Consider the following 20,374-nt stretch of genomic DNA (forward strand, 5'->3'; position numbering starts at 1 on the left):
TATGAATTAGTTTGACTGCTTTATTTGACACTCTTAGCTCCTTGTGTCGAGACTGTCTGACCCATTATTTGATCTTTTTTTTTATTGTTTGCCTGTTTTATTTTGTAAAGTGTCTATGTGAAATTGCGATCTTAATGGTTTACTAGTTTATATAGCCGTTGGGTGACTTGGGTTCTTGTGGTTTGATCATTGACCACACATTTGTACTTTATTTGCCGAAGCCAACATCAGAATCCCAGTCAGGCCATCAAAATCTCTCTTCAGTTTGATCAGATTACAGACCATCCTTCAAACGCCATCATTATACCCTGTACTTTTTAGGGGATTTCGCCTTCAGGCCTAGTGTCCCTTGTTAAGCCTGGCTGGATGGCGTCCTGTTTAGTTTGTCCCTGGCCACGTTAACCAAGAAATTGTGAACATACTTTCTAGTTAAAGTCTTAATAAGTATTGACCGCCTCCCCTGGGGGGCATGGTGGCTGAGTTGTTTAGCCCTTGGCTTCCGAACCTGGGGCCCTGGGTTCGAATCTCAGCGAAGACTGGAATTTTGAATTTCTGGATTTTTAGGGCACCTTAAAGTCCACCCAACTGTAATGGTTACATAACTTAAGTTAGGGAAAGTAAAGGTGGTTGGTCATTGTGCTGGCCACATGACACCCTGCTCGTTAACCATTGGCCAAAGAAACAGATGACCTTATCATCTCCCCTATAGATTGCAAGGTCTTTTCCCCAATTGTGCCATCTTGCCCCGATGTTTGTGTGTCAGCTTACCCTGGTTTCATGGCATGGCATGGCTCACTCAAAGACCTTTGTTGTGTCAACTTAACCTGAACTTGTGTCACAGAAGTGCTCACTGTTATAGTAGCAGTGCGTGTGTGTTTTCAAACCCAGCACCCTCGTTGAGTGTCATCTTACTTCAAGTTTGCCAAGATATTACCTGTGAAGACTCGTGTTTCAGTGTCTCATAACCCCCCCCCCCGCCCGCCGCGATGTCCCCTTCCCCTTCGATGGTGTGACGTATTACACTACAGCAAATACTGTTGAATTATAGATTGTCTTTCTTTGTTCGCCCATCCTCCAGGTGTGTATTTCAAAATGTTTCTCACGTTGCCAGACCTTTTTTTTTATATATATCTCTTGCCAGTTTGTGCTTAAAGTTCGTTCAGGAGCAAGATCAATAGTTCGCGGCCTTGAGATGAGTTGGGGGGGGGGGGTGAATCGAAGTAGGTTATCGAATGTTTTTAATCTGGAATAGGCGAAAGAGAGGGGGGGGGTAGAGAAGACAATAAAGGAGGGGTAGAAAGGGGGGGGGTAGAGATACAATTAACCCTGGATGTCCTCTTGGAAATAGTTTGTTTTGTGTAGAGGTTGGTTCTATTAATGGAGTCTGACGGCCTTGAAACTTGATTGTTGTGATGCGGTGTCACCCTTGAGGTGCCGTCAAAAGTGTGGCGCGGCTTGGAGTCATGGATGAATGAGCCGGTGACGGTAGTCAATGACTTACTTTTGTACGAAATCTGTGTCGGGCGTGTGCGTGGCACAACGACCTAGCTTGACGTGATAGCAGAGATAATGGCGCTTGTATTTAACATTAAAAAAAATCTAGTCTGTGGTTGTGTGTTAGCGCGCGCATGGTATTTGGACAGTGTAATCGAACAGGAAGAGATGATTACTGATTGTTTATTGTTGTTTTGGCGACTCAAAATGTTTATATAGGTCATGGACTCCTCTGCTTGTCCCACTCCGACTTAATGTTGTAGCTAATTTATCAAATGAACAGGGGCACCATGAACCTTTCTTTTTTTGGTGTTGTCTTCGTCTTAGTAGTGCGCGGGGCAGTGTCATATCGAGGCCACGAATATTTTGAGATGGGCTGATGCTAATTGCGGGGACTCCCATATGTCGCGGGGCCTGCGGCGGTTTCCCTACTCGCCACCCCCACCACGCCGCCCTTGTCTTAGTGACTATTCTGTGGTTTTGCATAGATTTGAACATTGGGTATAAGAGAAATGGTGTGCATGTTGTCACTAACTGTGTCTCGCACTAACTGTGTCTCGCACTTTCTGTGTCTCGCACTGTGTCTCGCACTTTCTGTGTCTCGCACTAACCGTGTCTCAGCCTCTGGGATTTCAAAGTGCTCCTCAACCATCACAGGCTTAGAAATAAACATTGATGGAACTGTTATCATATCTGTCGCTGTCTCTCTCTCTCTCTCTTTTTCACTCTCTCGTGTGTGTGTGTGTGAGAGAGAGAGAGAGAGCCGATGAAACATTGAAGGATGTCATATATTCATTCATCTCCGCCCACCCCCTCTCTCTCCCGCCTCTCGTGTTGTTTTACCTCTGATTCCCTCCTCCAGGGCAAAGCATTGATATTCTGTGACGTCAACCACTTCGCCTTGTTCAGTTGTTGGACATTATGTTATTGGGGGGGGGGGGGGGGGGGAAATCGTTCTTCCGGTTTCTATTTTTAGCTCGTGCTGGCGGCCTCGTTATAACCTTTGAAAATAATATTACCCCCCCCCCTCCCCTGTTATTTTTATTTCTTCCATGTTCAGCCCTCACCCCTCCCTGTTTCAATTTTTTACGCTGTATCTAAAAATAAATCCAGATTCGTTTCTTTTTTTTAAATCTTAGCTGGTCCTTAATGAACTATTGTACTCAATTTTGATTGGTCTCCTGAAATCATGTGACGCAATCGACGATTTAAAACAGCCTCGATCCGTTTTATCTGCCATGTATTGCAATATTTTTAAAGTATAATTTTTCGTGTATTCATAATTTCATTTAAACTAAAGCAATCAGCAGCGTTCGTATTGGCCAAGATGTCAGAAACGGAGCGTCCGTTTGAAAAGATAAGGACTATGTTTTTAAAAAACAACATTGTGGGGTGGGAGGTTTGAGGTGACACAGCTTTGTGGTTACAGGATTGTGAAATCGCTCTACTTGTGAAAGTAGGTCAAAGGCGGTAGGTGCTTGTGAGGTCACCGGTGCGGTGGGTGATCCTAGGGGTCGAGGAAACTCGTATGCCTCTAAGCGGCACTGATTTGGTTTTACAGCAAAAGTATTTAGTATGCTAAAGGTTGTAGACCTGACATACAACAGCAGTTCCAATATTATAAATCTAGATATCCAAGGCTATTCAGTAAGAGTGCAATGAAATACAATATGTAGATTATTTTATTTTGGTTACATTTCTTATGACATAGCTTTTTTGTTTTGTTTTGTTTTGTTTTTGGATACGGGCAATGGTTGGGAGGTTAGTCGAGTTTGAAAGCAGATGTAAAAGTTTTTGAGCCCTTCTGCCAATTCGTAGTATCACCATAGGTGACTGGACCTCTCTTCCCCTATTGATAATAAAGATAGGTGACCATGGGTAGGCCCACTGTAATAGCACACACACAAAACAGTTTCTGTAACAACATGAGTGACCAACGAATGGTTTGTGTGGTCAGTAAAACAACACTACCTAGTCTTTGATCTTACCTCTCACCTTTGCCCTTTCAGTCTAATTCAAACTGTTTGAACTCTTATTTCTTTTTACTTAAAAATGTCTCCTTCCTCTCGCCCCCCCCCCCCCCCCCGCTCTCACGATGTTGTCTTATTTCCCGTTGCTTATGAGATCATTAAAAAACCCGATGTGACCTTTGACCTTCGAACCTCTGTTTTCTGAGGACTTTTAAGATCTCACAGTATTGCCCTTTCATTTGTATTATGCCTCGCTTAATTCCTTCCTGCTGCTGTACCTTCAAAGTTTAACAAGTAAAGTTCTCCTATCAGACGTTGCAAAATCCATAGGGCAGTCTTCATCGAGGTTCTAACCCAGGACCCCAGGTTCGGAAGCCAAGCGCTTAGCTCCCTCGTTCACCGCCGCCCTCCCCCCCACCTGGTGATGTACCTTGTAGGAGTGTTATTCCATTGATATTCTTGAGACAAATGTTTGTGTTGATAAACTCCAATGTACTGTCAGTATATTAGATAATAAATCCAACATCGAATATGAAAGATTTTGATATGAAAGATTTTGATAGGGAAAAAAATTCAAATGCTTTTTTTTTTGTTTGAATGTTCTAGCTGGGCAGAGGTCAAGCACTGACCCAAGAGATCAGCTCTGTAACGATGACCAGGACTTGGATTCATTGAGCACAAGGTCAGTTTTGAGTTTGATCTTTTATCTTGTTGTAATTCACAGACATTCCTTCAAAAGAGAAGTTAGTTAAGTCCTATGCGGACCTATGTGTTAATTAGATACTCAAAAACTGGGAAGTTATTGGTTTCCGTGGCTTATTCAGGCAACGATGCCTGTTGTAACATTGTTGTTTATATTGTTCTTGTTGATTGTGGTGGTGTTGTAGTTGATTGTGGTGGTGCTGTAGTTGATTGTGGTGGTGTTGTAGTTGATTGTGGTGGTGCTGTAGTAGATGATGTTGAAATGAAAGTCTCTCAATTTTTGAAATTCCTACTGCGATTCACTTGAAAAATGTTTTGTTGAACTCTAGGTCTGGACGTTCGTCGCCCACACTGTCGGAGATCTCCAATATGACCATGACCTCTGGTTACAGTGGCGAGTCAGACAATAACCTAGTAATTGGTCAGCGAATGCCCCTTGACCCTACCGGTCACCAACAGGTCAGTAAAGGATTAGTATTGTGTTTTGTAGTTCTTGTGTGTGTGTGTTCTCTTTTAGAGTTTGTTTGTTTTTTTGATGTCATCAAAAATTTTTTTCAAAACTATTGGTTAACATTTTTTTTTTTACCTAGATTTTTTTTAATAATCTTAATATCGTATTTTGTTGAATCAGTTATTAATTTATTACCAAAAATAATTAAACAGTGAACTGAGTGAAATCTTGTTACAGACAAAGACACACAAAACTCTTTGATATAGGGTGTAAACATTACGTTTTTGTCTGCTGCAGGTTGTCCTCAAGACGCCCTATGGGACCTTTGTTCGAGAGGAGTTCTCTGGCTTCTATGGCATGATGGCGGCAGACCAGCCCCGGCGCCGGTGCAACACTCTGGACCGGGACACACTGACGCGGCCGCGGCTGCACACTATAGAGGAGAGGAACCGTCGCAGGTACACGCTGGACAAGGACTACATCAACAAGATGGTCAATAGGTGAGTACTTATAGGTGTGGTGTGTCCATCTGACCTGTTTGTTCTAGTAGTTTCTGTCCTTTACTGCTCTCTCTCTCTTTCTTTCTCTTTCTCTCTCTTTCTCTTTCTTTCTCTTTCTTTCTCTTTCTCTCTTTCTTCTCTCTCTCTTTTTCTCTCTTTCTCTTTATCTTTCTCTCTCTCTTTCTCTCTAACTCTTTCTTTCTCTCTCTTTCTCTTTATCTTTCTTTCTCTCTCTTTCTTTCTATCTCTTTCTTTCTCTCTCTTTCTCTTTCTCTTTTTCTCTCTTTGTCTTTATCTTTCTCTCTCTCTTTCTCTCTTTTCTCTCTCTCTCTCTCTTTCTTACTATCCCCTAGGCACATTCATAGCACACATCATTCACACATACATAACACACATACACGTGTATGTAATACACACCATACAAAAAATAGACCACATTTCACACATATACAGCACACAATTTTAACCCTCCTCCTCTCTCTTTTCTTGTACCTGTCTCTCCTTTTCCTATCTCTCTCTCTCAACTTTCTCTCTTTTTATAATATTATGTATTTCCTTTTTTTAAATTTATGCTTAGTTATTGTTCATGTTCAAACTATTCTGTTTCTTGACCCAAGTCATTGGATTCATTAATAACTTTTTTTCCCTTTAGTATCCATTCGATCTTGGACAATCATTGATCTGACCCCCCTTTTTTTTTCTCTCCCTCTCTCTGTCCTTCCCCTCCTCTTCATCTCTTTCTCCCTCTTTCTCGCTTTTTTTCTCTTTTCCTTTCTCTATTCCTTTCTCTATTTTTTCTTTATCTTTCTGTGTTTTTCTCTCTTCCTCTTCTTTTCTCTTTCTCTCTTTCTCTTCTTTTCTTTCTCTCTCTTTCACTCCCTCTTTCTCTCTCATCCAGGTGGGGACATTGAGAATTTAAAAAAAAAAAATTAGATCTGGCATTTGGATGTAAATGGAACTGAACCAGGCCTATTGATGTAGATGTGATCTGTTCATTGTCTTGTTTAGCTCTAAGGTGTGTGTGCGTGTGTGTGTGTTGAATGTTATACTCAAATAAAAGATAGAATAAACAATGTATATATGTGTATGTGCTCGGGCTTTTATGTTGTAAGGGTCGATCGAGCGGGTCACCAGGTTAGGCTGTAAGTTTGAACTGAGCCCAAAGGTTACTAGGTCATTGGGTCGGGCCGTTCCAAGACGCAAAAAAGTTAGTCAATTTCGGAATGGTACGCCTGTGTGTGTGGGGAAAGGGTTAAAGGTCGGGCAAGTTGCGCTGTCTGGCAGCTGTGTGTCGGTGACAACTGTGTGTGTGTGTCAATGTTTAGATTAGGGATGATTGTCATACTCTGTGACAATGGCGGTGTCACTGTCAGTGTTTACCTGACAGGTTATTTGCTCTGTTTCAACCGTAGTGGGCGTTCATTATGACTGATTTACTATAGAGCAGTGATGCACACACTACGGCCCGCTGGCCACATCCTGCCCCGTGAAGCGGGCACCTCCAAACGTTTACTCATAGCTCCACGGGAAAGGAGATTCAGTTTCATTGAACTCCCGACTTTTCATTAGCGGTCATGTGGCGCGTGTGTCGGAAATGTATCTATGCCAACCCCCCCCCCCCCACCCAAGACGAAAACGGTAGTGTAACAGGGGGGGGGCGGTATTGAATTGAAATGTTTTTTCTAAACACCTAGATCATTTTATCATATTGAGGAGACCATTTTCTTTATTATATAGCTTCTGTTCAGTTTGAAAACACTCCCCTCTCCCCCTTTTTTTTTTACTCCACTCTTTCAGAAAAGAAACTAACATTTGTTATGACCATGACCTTGGCCTATAAACATGCTCAAGCGATTAACTAAGCACTTAGCTCCTAAGCCAGTAGTCATCACAAGAGAGGGAGAAGGAGAGGGGGTGACATGTAGTAGGTCAGACTATCTAAAAGTGCTTTCAGTAGTTTCTGTACCAGAGTCCTAGTTGTTAAAGAGCCATTTGAGTGAGAAAAAAAGGGACCATGGTGAGTTGGCCCTGTATGGAGACATGGAAACTCTACGAAGAACTGCTGCTTTCCTTGTCCATGTTATCAGAGAATAGATTTCTCAACACGGGCGCCCCAGTGCAATGAGACTCACACGGTCAAGAAGAGAAGGTGTTATGTTGCTGTGAATAAATTTGTATATAAATCAGAGTCAAATCAGCATTTCTTTCAGAAGCCTCTGTGGCCAGCATTATGCCCTAGTTAGTGAGCATTGATCCTGTGGTTGGCTTACCATCTGTTTGAGGAATCTCGTCCTTCGAATATTTAAATCAGTGGGGACAAAGTATAGACAAGGATTAGAATAACATTTTTGACTGTTAATCTTTACTTCCTGTACAGATAATATACTCAACTCAACATGCATATTTATTTGTCATTTAAAGAAAAAGAGAGAAAAAGTACATTATGTGGACCCAACCCATGGCATTAGATTTATTAGCATGATGCTATTCTTAGCTATCTAGCCATACTTGTTATATCAACCTAGCTATCAAGCCATATGTATATCAGCTTAGCTATCTAGCCATACTTGTTATATCAACTTAGCTATCTAGCCATACTTGTTATATCAACTTAGCTATCTAGCCATACTTGTTATATCAACTTAGCTATCTAGCCACACTTGTTATATCAACTTAGCTATCTAGCCATACTTGTTATATCAACTTAGCTATCTAGCAACACTTGCTATATCAACTTAGCTATCTAGCCATACTTGTTATATCAACTTAGCTATCTAGCAACACTTGCTATATCAACTTAGCTATCTAGCCATACTTGCTTTATCAACTTAGCTATCTAGCCACACTTCTGTGTGCAAAATTTTAGCTTGCAATAAATGGTTCTTTTATTTTTTTTTTGACAAAGCTTATATCAACTAACTCTGTCTGGTAAAAAGTTTTAATATGTTTTTGCCTCCCATTTCCCATTCTCGGATTAATTTGAAACTTTGTATAACAAACTTATTAAATATTTTACAGCTATCAAATGAACCTAACAATCATGTGTGAATCATTTCATTTTTTTTTTCCAGGTTGAGTGATCGGCTAGAAATCAGGAACACAGCGAGAGGTGATTCTGTTCCAGCCTCCATCTCCAACTCTGCCACCAGCTCACCCATCCAGGAGGAAGGCATGTACTCTGGCTCCACTGGCTTCACACCCATCACACCAGATGGCACCATGCCTCACCAGGTGGGAAACATGACCAGGTCAAGCCCGCTTGCTGGCAGTGATGCCATGTTGCTTTCCAGTGTCAGGACAGAATCATCTCCTGGATCTCCGACATCAAGGTAACTTTTTTCTTTCATGGCATTAACAATATATATTGTCTACATCGAAAATCTTTTTTTACTTCAATAATGAAACAAAAAACTTGCATATCAAAATGGCTGTGGAAGTCCTGTCTCCATTACATGTAATTATAGATTTATCAGAATTCTAACTTATTCTTTTTTTTAAACTCATTTGATTTGTTCAATAGAAAACTCTAACAAAAAAAATGTCCTTTTTTTTAAATTATATTTGTCAATATAAGAATATTACTGATAAGTTTTTATTTAACAATCGAAAAGAAAAGTTTGGGACTTATTCAATTTTTTCTTTTTCTGTCTTTCTTTCTTCTAATTTTGTATATGTTGTAATTTCTTATAATACTAAACCTTGTTCCAGATGCCTTAGCAGAAATGTTTTTAGTTTGGTCGCTTCAATAAAATTAAGGCTAAATTAATTGAAAAAGTTGTGTTTTTTTTTCAGTGGTACAAAAATATATTCTTTCATTTGCAGGTCCCGTTCTGGATCACTGTCCATAGATGACTCTGCAAGCATGCGGCCCCGCTGTTACAGCTTCCATATCAACAGTGAAGGAAGGGCAGCCAGGATGCCGCCTCATTGTCGCCCCATGGCTGGTGATGAGATGTCAATGTCACCAGACGCAAACCAGTATCTTTCCCCAGAAATGCGTCGCAGCAGTGTCGGTGCCACCTATGGTCCACACATCAAGAAGCAACCCATGATGGAGAAGCATCATTTTGCCCAGCGTGGGTTAGATTTGGATAAACGCCCAACTTCTTCTCATCACATGGTCATTAAGGTGAGTTTTCTTTAAGAAATGGAGACTTAGATATATATGTATATACAAAGCTACTAAACTTTCCATGTCCAAACCATTGCTTCGTTCATAAATCCAACACAGTGGCGTCACTAGCTTGGGTGTCACCCGGTGCGGTCAGCTCAGGGTGTCCCCCCCTCCTTTTCCCATTTTTTCTTGTTAAGCAATAAAACATATACTTAATACTTACCATTAATTAATAGTTAAATAACTATAAAAGAAATGACAATTCTATTTTAGAATTTTGTTGTTTATTACAATTTATCTATAGTTTAATTTCGCAACAATGTGGCCTTAAGTAAATTACAAGGTTTTTTTTTTCTTTTCTGGATTTCAAACTTGTAAACTTTTCAATAAAAGTTAACATCTATCTTCAATATTTTTATTCATTTTAAAAAATCATTTTTCACATCAAATCATCATATATGCTAATAATTTTGAAATTTAAGTCTACAATACTTAGTCAGTTGTTGAAATAAAGACTTTTTGGTTTATCTGCTACATTTATGATTGCTTGTAGTATGAGTAGAAGCTCAGCATTAAAAACTGATTAATGCACATAGAGGCTCGGAGGCTGAGTGATAAAGTGCTTGGCTTCCGAACAGGGGTCCCGGGATCGAATCCTGGTGAAGGCTAGGATTTTTTATTTCGGGATCTTTGGTCGCCTCAGTTCATCCAACTCTAATGGATACCTGACATAAGTTAGGGAAAAAAAAAGGCAGTTGGTTGTTGTGCTGGCTGCATGACATCCTGCTCGTTAACTGTTGGCCACAGAAACAGTTGACCTTAACATCATCTGCCCTATAGATCATCTGAAAGGGGAACTTACTAAATAGAGTTGGGCATCTTGTAATTACTTGGCTGTCATTTTCTTCATGTTTTTATGTTTTGTTCTATTGAATCACAATAGTTATTTTTTTTAAGAGAAACAAGTTCCCTTTAATTTTATGCCTTTATTTTCCAATCTAGATGAATATTCTTCATACATTTTTTTAATATTCCAATTTTAGGCCTTATTTCCGCCACCTATTAAATTAAGTAACACATTTCTATTTTATTTCTATAGAATTGTATGAAAATAGTTAAAGGTAAAAATTGTTTGCTATTAAGTGACTAATTCATTCCAGTTAATAAATCTCTTGTTGAACCATTCTTTCGACAACTGTCATACTTTTCCTTTTGCTTCATAAATAGGCACATGTCAATGATGTCAAGATGAACAATCCTCTAAAATATTGAAGTCTTTATCATTCGACTGACTCATTGTAACATTTTCTTCACCTTGGCTAGAGATTCTTTTACAGTCAACATCTGAAATTACATTTTCGTCTTTAGAAATCTCAATCGCCACTTAGTTTCTAATTTTGCGGAATTTAGATTAATGGCACGTGATATTTCTTTAATATTTTATGCCTGAAGAATGTTGTCATTTGATAAACAGTGATTATTGGTTGGCATCCTTGTATTAGGAAGCTAGTTAATAGCTACTACTTCAATAGATTCTAAAATAGATTTAATAAAAATATTTTTAAAATCAAAGCAGTGTTCATGTAACTGGTATACAACTGAAAGTAAGCTTTCACATTTGTTATATAAAATATGATGTAATGTTTAGGACATTTTAATAGTATTTTATAAAATATTAAAATATGTTTAGCTGAAATTTTAAAAAATGTACTTAGATATAATTATTAATTGTGAATAACATGTAATATGTAGCCATTGTTACTATTGCAAATTGCTAATTGCATTTTTCCACTTGGGTGTCACCCCCCCCCCCCCAACGGGTGTCACCCGCCTCCCTTAACGGGTGTCACCCGGAGCGGAATGCCCCCCCCCCCCCCCATAGTGACGCCACTGATCCAACATTAACTTATTTAAAAGAGAACTTGTAATTCATTTAAAAAATATATTCCCTTTTTTTCTGATAGTTAACTTGTCACTTTATGTTCTTTAACAGCATCTTATATCAGATGTGCCTGTGTATGGCATGCCATTGGCATCTGACATGACGTCACAGCATCCTGGGGCGTGGCTCCAACAGCAAGGAGTGGGATCAATGATGGCACCAAAGGCCCACCGCTCCAGGGAAAACCTTGTCCGGAATCCAGAATCGAGGTCAAGAGATTGGGAATTGATTAAGCCATTGCCACGTGACTTGGCCCACGAGATGAACAGAGATCTGAACAGGAACCCAGTCAAGTTACCACAGAGCAGTCCATCTGCTGATTTCACTGATATGGACATCCAGATGCACAGCCCTGGTGTGCCCTCTAGTAGTCCTCAGTGTAACGTCCCATCTCCGTCTGCACAAAATGGATCCGTATATGCTGCCCGTAAAACATCCAATGGCATGGACGGTGGCTTTGATGCTTCCTGTCCTGCACCAAAGTTATTTGGCTCCAGCCTACAGGCAAACCCTGGCTCTAAAAACACGCCAGAAAGTGGATCACCAGTGAACGATGAACCACCCCCTGAGACGTTCGGGCACAAAAAGTTTGACAAGTTTCGGAAAGATAAAGTCCTGTTAGAGCCTAAGCCAGTCCTGACGACCGATTGTAAGCTAGGCATTAAAGAAGAGAAGATGGAGGAGGGAGACGACTCAGACAGAAGTCGTGAATCTTCAGATTTGAAAGTAGAAATGCCCGATGTTAAGCCAGATAGAAGGTCCCCTTATTCGGACAGTGTGAACCAAAGTCTTTCCCAGAATTCTTCACCTTCCCCCAACAGTGATCGGCCCAAGCTTTCTGCGAAAGAAGCTCACCCAAATTTGTTGGCACATCTAATGAATGGAGGTGGATCCAAGCCTCAGCCTCGTTTGAGTGCTCCTGTTCCTGGGCCTCAAGAGACGTCCAAACCATTGACCAGTCCAATGTATCCATGGTCAGGTCCAAGCCTCTCATCATTAGCACATGTCTCAAGCCAGCAGTCTGGTGTACAGCAGTTTAAACTCCCTTGTTTCTCTCAGCCAGCCACAGCTGGAGGGTTCAACTGGTCAGCTGGTCAGTCCACTAGTCCAGGCTCTCAGTTAGCCTCTTACGAGTCATCCTCCCCTGCCCCCAACTCTAGTCAGCTAGTTCAAGTCAGCAGTGCCACTTCCATAATGGACCAGAAGCTCACCAACACCAAGGAAGAGTTCCATGCTGCTGCTGTGTCTCACCTGAAGGATAAGTTACTTAGGAAGTATGATAGCATGGAGAATCTCACTAAAATAGGCAAGGAATCTCCAACTCCACAGAACACTTCAGCTGATTCCCCCCAAAGGGGCAGCCTTAATTCGCCCACATCCTTTGCTGCCCTATCCAGTAGTACTGCCGATCTCAACAAAGAACTAGCCACCAAGTTGACTTTGTCTGCCTCCACAACGTCTTCGTCATCAATGGTGCTGCAGACTTCATCGCCGTCATCCTTTCAAGGGGCCAGATGTCCCTTCTCGTCCATGACAATCCAGCCAATTACTTCTGTGACTCCCTCCCAGGGCTCAGCACCTTTTACGCCAGCAGGCCACCCTGGACAGATGTCTCATTCATCTGGGAATCAAGTTCCCAGCATCCACCAAGCTTATCATTCCACGTTGAGCCAACAGTACCAGAGCATTCACCCAACACACAACCACAGCTCTGGGTCTCATTCACCAATGACCAGCATGCAACACTTGACCCAGATGTTTGGCAGAGGTCACATGTCAGCAGATACAGCTGATGCCAGGTAAATATTTTAACCTTGTAAATTCATACTTAAATTCAAAAACAATATTTTTTTTTAAAATCCAATTTCATATTTTATTTTTCATAATTTGTCTTACCTTTTCATGGGGCAGCCATGTGCAAAAGGAATATTACTGATAGTAGTAAGGAAAGTTAAATATAATTATTACTTCCCTTAGTATCCCATAGTGTTTAAGGGTAAATCTGATTTCTGTAAGAATTCAGTATGAATGAGGTCATCTTACTGAAATTTTAATAAAATCTAGAATGCAGAAAAAGTTGAAGTGCAGATTTCAGCTTGATGGGATAATGAAAAGTTGTCAAAATAAATTATTAAAAATTTTTGACTAAAATTAGGACAAAAGTGTGAGTGAACAGCCCAGCGGCTATATTCTATACAAACTCAATAGCTTTAAACTAAATAATAAGATCCTTGATAATTTTTACAGAGGGGATATCCAAAATCTGCTAATATATGGAATAACTTGTTGGCAAGGCAAGGCTTCATCTAAACTGTTGCGCCGCTTAGACAACATTATAAAAAGACCATCAAAAATCGCAAACACAACCTAATTTCTGTTTTTATTTTGCTTTCAAATATATTTCTAAGTATTAGTTGTGTTTATTTAATTTGGTTTGTTTGTTGTTGTTGTTTTTTTTATTGTTTGTCATAAGTAACCTTGAACTTGTTTTTTCCACAGGCCTGGTGTATAAAGTAACATCCTAGATAAAAAGGAGCGCTGCCCAGCTGGTGTCCAGTCTTAACAGACAGTGGATGTTATCATAATTCAGCCGAGTGATTGGACAAACTTCGTGGTATTCATCACAACAGATCTCATTTCCTGTACGAGCTTTGATGTTCATTACATGAGCTCTTAACGCAAACTTTTGTTTTTAAAAGTCTCCCCTCTGTAATTCTTGTTTTATTGTGACATTATTTTCAAATCTTTTCAGTTTTACATTATAATTAGAAAATGTTCTGAATTAGAGTTGGCAACTACTTTTTGTTAAATACTTGTGTCTATGTATCTTTTCAAAAAAAAAAAAAATCTCTTTGCTCAAAAGTAAAAAAAAAAAAAAAAAATTTCCTTAAATTCTTGTCACACATTTTGTTTTCAATCTTGGTTTGCCGGACTTGGTCTGAAGCATTGTTTCACCCTACAACCAAACATTTGCTTCTGACTGCTTCGGCCACTAATAAAAAGACTTATTTCGTCTTTTGTCCATCACAAAATCATCGCAAAGACTTTTTTTAATCCCAACTGTTGTCTACAGTGACTATAAATCTAATTGTTCAAACTATGCCAGGTTTTTGTCACATTTTCATGCCATTTTTTTAACTCTTTGTACATCTTGTTTTCAACTGTTATTCAATATGGCTTATAAAAAAAAAAAAGATAAATGGCTATTATTCTGTGACAACTGGTCAGCTTGTGATTATGACTGTGTCTTAGTGATTATGTTCTTATGTGAACATTGTTTACATGAAGACGTGTAGCCTGTTCAGTTTCTGTATTTCCCTGTAACACCACTCAAACATGTATAGAAACGTATCTTCTTCATTTCTCATTATTATGCAGTTTTGAAGGAAGAGGTCGGCATTCTCTGGTGACACTTAACAAGGGCAAATTTCACTAGTTCCAATTTTCAGCTTCTGGAACATGTGTTGTCTCATTCTGTTGTGTCCAGTTGTGGGGCGAAAAATTAGACGTTGGTTGTGTCGCTATAGCTTATAATAGGCGTCTTTCTTGTAATTCAAATGAGAGATTGACATTTCTCGTTTATTCTATTCACTATTAGTTTCTTCATTTCTTTTAATTAAAACAAGGTACCAAAAAAAGTTTTTTTTAATAATATCTCCCTTTCTCCTCTCTCCTTGTATATAAAGTGTTTAAAATTTGACTGAAGGTTTGAGGCTACATGTCATGAGTAAGCAGTGACAAAGCAATGATTCCTGTACATATTATATCGTTAATTTATGGGTGTGTGGGGCTGGATGTGTGTACGACTTAATGACTTGGGTAATTGTATAGAAGAGGTTCACTTGAGACAGAGACACTGAAGGAAGTCTTATTCTGTTTCTCTGCTCTATGATTGTAGAGGCGAGGAACCTTTGTGTGGGTGTTTGGTCACTATATTACATGTGCAAATGTGTAACAAACAGGAAGAAACCCTTAGCTTCTTTCATAATATAACAGGCTTAGACCTGTCTGGCAACCTAAGTCTTACGGTGTCCAGGCTTCAGCCTAATTAACATTGAATATACTGCCAACCCTGTGCTAATATATTATTATTATTATAATTTTTTTTAATGCAATTGAAATATGTTTTGTGTGATGAATTGTAATTTTTAAATGGCATTTTATATTTCTTACAGTTTCATATATAATTTCACTGATTGCCATACAGTGGCACTTATCTTATCAAGTTTTATTTCCATAAGTTGACTTTTTTTTTTTAGGTTCACATCTGCTTGAATATTTTTAATGACCTCTTTTTCTTAATGAAAACTTTTTGTCATTTAACATTGTAAGATAAAAAAAACTAAGTGTTCAAGTGTTGTTTTTTTTATAAGAGCAAAAAATAAATGTGAATGGATACATCATTTGAAAATGTTGATCATTACAATAGAAAACACATGAAAGCACTCTAGCTATTTTCCTGTTTAGATTCTAGCTTCCTGACTGATACAGGTGTCAACATTTGTATAAGGCTGGCTATAAGTGAAAGTAAATTTTATATATCTATATACAAGTAGTAAAAAAGTGAAGTACCCCTTTCAGACTTTGCAATATATATATATATATATATATATATATATATATATATATATATATATATATATATATAAATAGTTATTACCTTTTTATGTATTTTATTGCATAATTCAACATTTTCTGTCATGAAAAAAATGTATTTAATATGTATGTATAAATAAAACAAATTTTTATCTTTTACATCCAAATTTATGGACAACTCATTTTGTGTGACTCGTTACTCTTGACACGTATCTTGTGAATGGACTCATTCGGGTGCTTGCTGATTGGAAAGTTTGTTGGTCTATGAATGTATTCAAATGCTTCAAATATCTCTAGGCGGTGGCCTTTCTCACCTTGTTTTCTCTTTAAGTTGGGTTGATGTCCATTTGTCAGGAGATTGTTAAATTTGTTTCATACTTTGAGTAAAAATAAGTTTCTGCAATGGTCTTTGGTGTAATTGGAAAGGCTGAGATCTTTTGCAGTGGTTACTCTTTCGTTGTCTTTTAACCTCTTGGACACTTTTTTTTTACAACCTTTACATTTTCTATTCTAGAGATTGATTTGCCTGTAAACTAGTTGCTTTTCAATTATTTGTGCATAGCCCAATTGAACCTACTGTAACAATGAAAGTAGTTGAAAAATTTAAACATTAAATCATTAGTCTCTCTAATGAGGTTTTTTTTTATGTTTTTAAACCTAGCACTTTTATCTGGGATTCTTTAAGATAAATGCAGTATCTGATGTAAAAAAAAAAATTTAATTTGGTTTCGTCTCTAAGGAACTAACTTTTTTTTTTCCTTTTTTAATGACTGCTGTTACTTAGAAATTCAAGCTTGTTTGATTGTCTTGTATCAGAAGAGCCAAAAGTCTCATTTGTGGTGGTGCTTAGATATGAAAAGAAAATAAACCTAATTTCATGTTTGTATTCTTATTAATTAATGAAGTTCATGTGGGTCAAATCAGTGTGCACTTGTTCTGAGTTGTTGTTTTTGTTCTAAAATGGTCTGAATAATTTTATATTTTTGTCTCCTGACACCATTGTAGTCCCTGTGTTGTTTTCTCTTGCATGATTGTGTGTAGATGAACAGAAACTTGGAATGCAAGTGTGTGGAATGATACTAAATCATTTTGTTTTTCATTGGTTATTTTATCAATCAATGCAGTTGTTTTTTTCTTCTTCTGGTAATTAAGTTTCCTTGTATGAAAAGCTAGTTTCTACATGCTATGAATCAAACGGATTATCTTAGGGAGTCAACTTGTGGGGTTAAAAAAACAACATTCTTTTGACATCTTGCTCTCATTGTTTACAGTCTTTCAGATCATCTTCATTTCAAATAGATTGTTGTTCTAGCTCACTGATGCACAACCTTTGAAATATCCAACATGGGTATATCCCAAGCCTCCATCACTAGCAAAAAAAAAAAATATTTTCAAGTTCGATGGAACAGAGTCTACTGCTGTTACATTCTGCACTTTGTCAGAAGTTTCAAGGGGCAGTTATGGTCCGCTGGCGTAGTTTGGGCAGCACTTGCAGTCGCCGTTACATTGTTGTTGTTTTTTTTTCATTTGTTTTTTTTTGTCTCTTTGCATGACAGTTAGAGATTGCATGCATTTTATGTGTTTGTTAAATGAAATGCAAAAATAAGTAATCAAATAGAAATACTTTAAAATCTGTTTGAGTGAACTGACTGAAAGCAAACTATTCTGTGTATTATATATTGTAAGATTAGTGGCTACTACACTTCTGACACCATTGGGGAATGAAGTCTTAATATAATTCTTATTATTATTGATATGTGTATGTCTGTCATACATTTATTGGAAGTACCGGTATAGGATATGAACCTGAATATGTATAATTAGTCAGCATATGTAATTGGTCAATCAAAGGTCACTTTACTCTAAATAGTAGGTTCAGTAAGCAATGACATAATAAACTTCATAATATCACAATTCTCAAGTTGATGGAAAGTCTTTAACATGGGCCACGTTTTTGACAGCTTGGTGCTAGTGGATTTCTCATCTAAAACTTCCCATCATTTTGTTTCTGTTGCATCACTTGTCAAAATATTTTTTCATAGAAAATTCTTTCAAGCTAATATTGTACAAGTCAAATCTTATGTTGTTGTTTTTTTTTCATTAATTGATTGATTTTTGTATCCTGCTAGTTTAAAATTATAATTGATCTTTTATTGATTTAACATTGTTTGTCTGTTTGTTTGTCAGTTGTATCTAGTGCTTGGTTGTACTAGCCTTTGTGTAGGCATGTGCTCAGTTTGTCTCTAGTGTGACTATTTGCTTGGGCTGACTGAAGACTGTAAACTTTGGCGAGGCCACTTCCTGTACGTGTGCGCAGCAGAGAATATTTCCATGAGAGAAAAAGGAACGAAAAATATTTCACCTATTTATTAATATATGTTGTTACCGATGATGTTCCACAAGACTCCCTTCCCGGTTCACTTCACATCCGGTTCCTGATACATCAATGTCTTAACCGGTTTCTCGTAAATATTTTCATCTTTTTTTTTTCAAATGATGTGACCAACAAGTCAAAAGAAAAGAAGAAGAAATAGTGAATACACAATAAAAGAAGAACAGAAATATTATTTATAGTTTCTTTTTTTTTTTTTTTTAAATTTATTTATTAATAAATCTAGAAATGGCGGCAAAAAAACTAATAATTAAAAGTGATGATAATATTGAGACTTCTTGATTACCACAATGCGAGACATATCTTTTGATGATTCTGGGGAGTAAAGAGTTAGGATTGCGCAAATGGTTAAAAGCCATAGCAATTTATCATTTTCCTGTGATTTTTGTAAAAACAAAAAAAAACTGCCAAAAAAAGGAGGAATTTAATACTGTACAATTGAAAAATTTCGAAACTTTTGTCTAGTGACTTTGAGTCTGATATTTCATTGTAAAAGATTCTCGCTGTTTGCAAATTCTATATTTTAAATACATTTTTATCAATGTTTCAAAAAAAATAAATATTTTGTTTTAGCATAAATTTTATTATTTTCATTGTAATATTGTATTCAAATTTTTTTTTCATTGTTTTTATTTAATGTCTTTTTAAAAAAAATCTAGTTTGATTTCAATGGTGGTTCATTATATTTATTCTTATATGATTATGTGGATGTGTTGTCAAGTGACTCGGACAATTGATGTGTGATTGTAGGATTGTCGATGATTTTTTGTTTTGTTTTGTTTTGAATAAATAAATAATTGTTCCATTTACTTAACACTGTCCTTTGTTGTTTTGTTTTTTTAACCTTCTATTTGGACATTTATAATATATTTAACCTGAACGTAGAACTAAACAAGAGGAACAACTCAATCTAAGCCCAGAGCAGTCAAATGTGTAACAGGAATATTCCCATTTAACTTGGTTAACACAAAGGCCGGCCTTAGGCATAGGCGAACAAGGCAGCAGCTTAGGGCCTCTAATTGGTGGTGGGGGGTCGCTCCGAGGCCGGCCTTAGGTATATGCAAACTAGGCAGCCGTCTAGGACCTTCAGTTGTTGGGGGCATCGTAGTAACATTTTTAAAATAGAATTAGCTAAACTGGACCTCAGTTTTACTATTGGGAGTACACTAGTTTTTAATAAATTGCGTAGTTTTCGATGTTTATTTTTTATTTTTCTATTTCATTTGGGGCCAATAAGTGCACTTCTCCTAGGCCTCCAATCATCTAAGGCCGCTGTGATAGGGCCTACAATAATCCCAGTAATCAGAAATACTTTACTGAAGCAGCCTAATTTTTTATTTATTTTTTTTTTGAATGCAATCAATAATGGTTAAGGAAGGTCGATTCTTCTCTCAAAATAAAAAATTTTGTTATAAAAATAAGAAAAAATATACCGTCCCTGGGTGGGCTCGAACCACCAACCTTTCGGTTAACAGCCGAACGCGCTAACCGATTGCGCCACAGAGACAGTTGGAAGTTGTAGGAATATTATAAACACACCAATCAATTTTATCTACAGTCGCCTACAGGCTGGTATTAACTATAGAGTATCCTCTTAAAACCCTCTAAGATCTGATAAACTATCTTTGAAGCCAAATTGTTTATTTTTGGTTTCACGTAAAAAATAAATTTAGCTACAAAAGGGGAGGGATGTTACCAGACGAAAGGGGTTTGGCCCCGGTTGGGGTCATGTGTCATGTATTCTCTTTTGAAGTGTGTCCTTCGTCCGTTGATTTTTCATACTGTAACTAAAAATGCAACTGCATTAGCATATTGCAAACAATAGAATTCAATTCTTTACATCTTCTGGTACAAAGTATAAACGCACAAAGTCAAGTATAAAAAAACACGAATCGTTGATAGCATCGGTACTTGGGGTATTGTTTTCATCAGAGCTAGTTTGTTTGATCATTAGTGCAACTTGAAATTCTTGGCAAGACAGAAAGTTGGCGCGAGATTTGGCAGCCACGTCCTTCAGGAACAGTGGCGTGCTCAAGCGGCGTCACGGAGGTCACGGTTCAAGCGAATGATGTAGGTCACGGAGGTCACGGTTCAAGCGAGACCACTCGGTTCAAGAGTTACTCATTGCTCAAATCTGCCCAAGATCTATGAATTTTCACAAAGTAACCTATATAGGTCTATATATAATCCTAAGTCGGCCTTACGAGTTGCGG

The 20,374-nt window shown here is 37.9% G+C and overlaps 1 protein-coding gene and 1 non-coding gene across 8 annotated transcripts in view; one reads left to right on the forward strand and one right to left on the reverse strand.

Moving 5' to 3' along the window:
• Nucleotides 1-18,975, forward strand: part of LOC106073033 (uncharacterized) — a 71,709-nt gene extending 52,734 nt beyond the window's left edge. For all 7 annotated transcript variants that reach the window (XM_056013679.1, XM_056013672.1, XM_056013673.1 and 4 more), the window contains 7 exons: nucleotides 4,071-4,146; nucleotides 4,496-4,625; nucleotides 4,915-5,117; nucleotides 8,189-8,446; nucleotides 8,940-9,246; nucleotides 11,225-12,972; nucleotides 13,673-18,975. In XM_056013679.1, coding sequence (XP_055869654.1) covers nucleotides 4,071-4,146; nucleotides 4,496-4,625; nucleotides 4,915-5,117; nucleotides 8,189-8,446; nucleotides 8,940-9,246; nucleotides 11,225-12,972; nucleotides 13,673-13,685 — 2,735 coding nt within the window. In that variant the 3' untranslated portion in view covers nucleotides 13,686-18,975. The remainder of the gene's footprint in view (nucleotides 1-4,070; nucleotides 4,147-4,495; nucleotides 4,626-4,914; nucleotides 5,118-8,188; nucleotides 8,447-8,939; nucleotides 9,247-11,224; nucleotides 12,973-13,672) is intronic.
• A 619-nt stretch (nucleotides 18,976-19,594) lies between these two features.
• Trnan-guu (transfer RNA asparagine (anticodon GUU)) lies at nucleotides 19,595-19,668 on the reverse strand. Its single transcript has one exon. It is a non-coding gene; the product is annotated as a tRNA-Asn (tRNA).
• Between the last annotated feature and the right edge of the window lie 706 nt (nucleotides 19,669-20,374).

Source organism: Biomphalaria glabrata, chromosome 16 (genome assembly GCF_947242115.1).
Source record: "Biomphalaria glabrata chromosome 16, xgBioGlab47.1, whole genome shotgun sequence".
NCBI lineage: Eukaryota > Metazoa > Mollusca > Gastropoda > Planorbidae > Biomphalaria > Biomphalaria glabrata.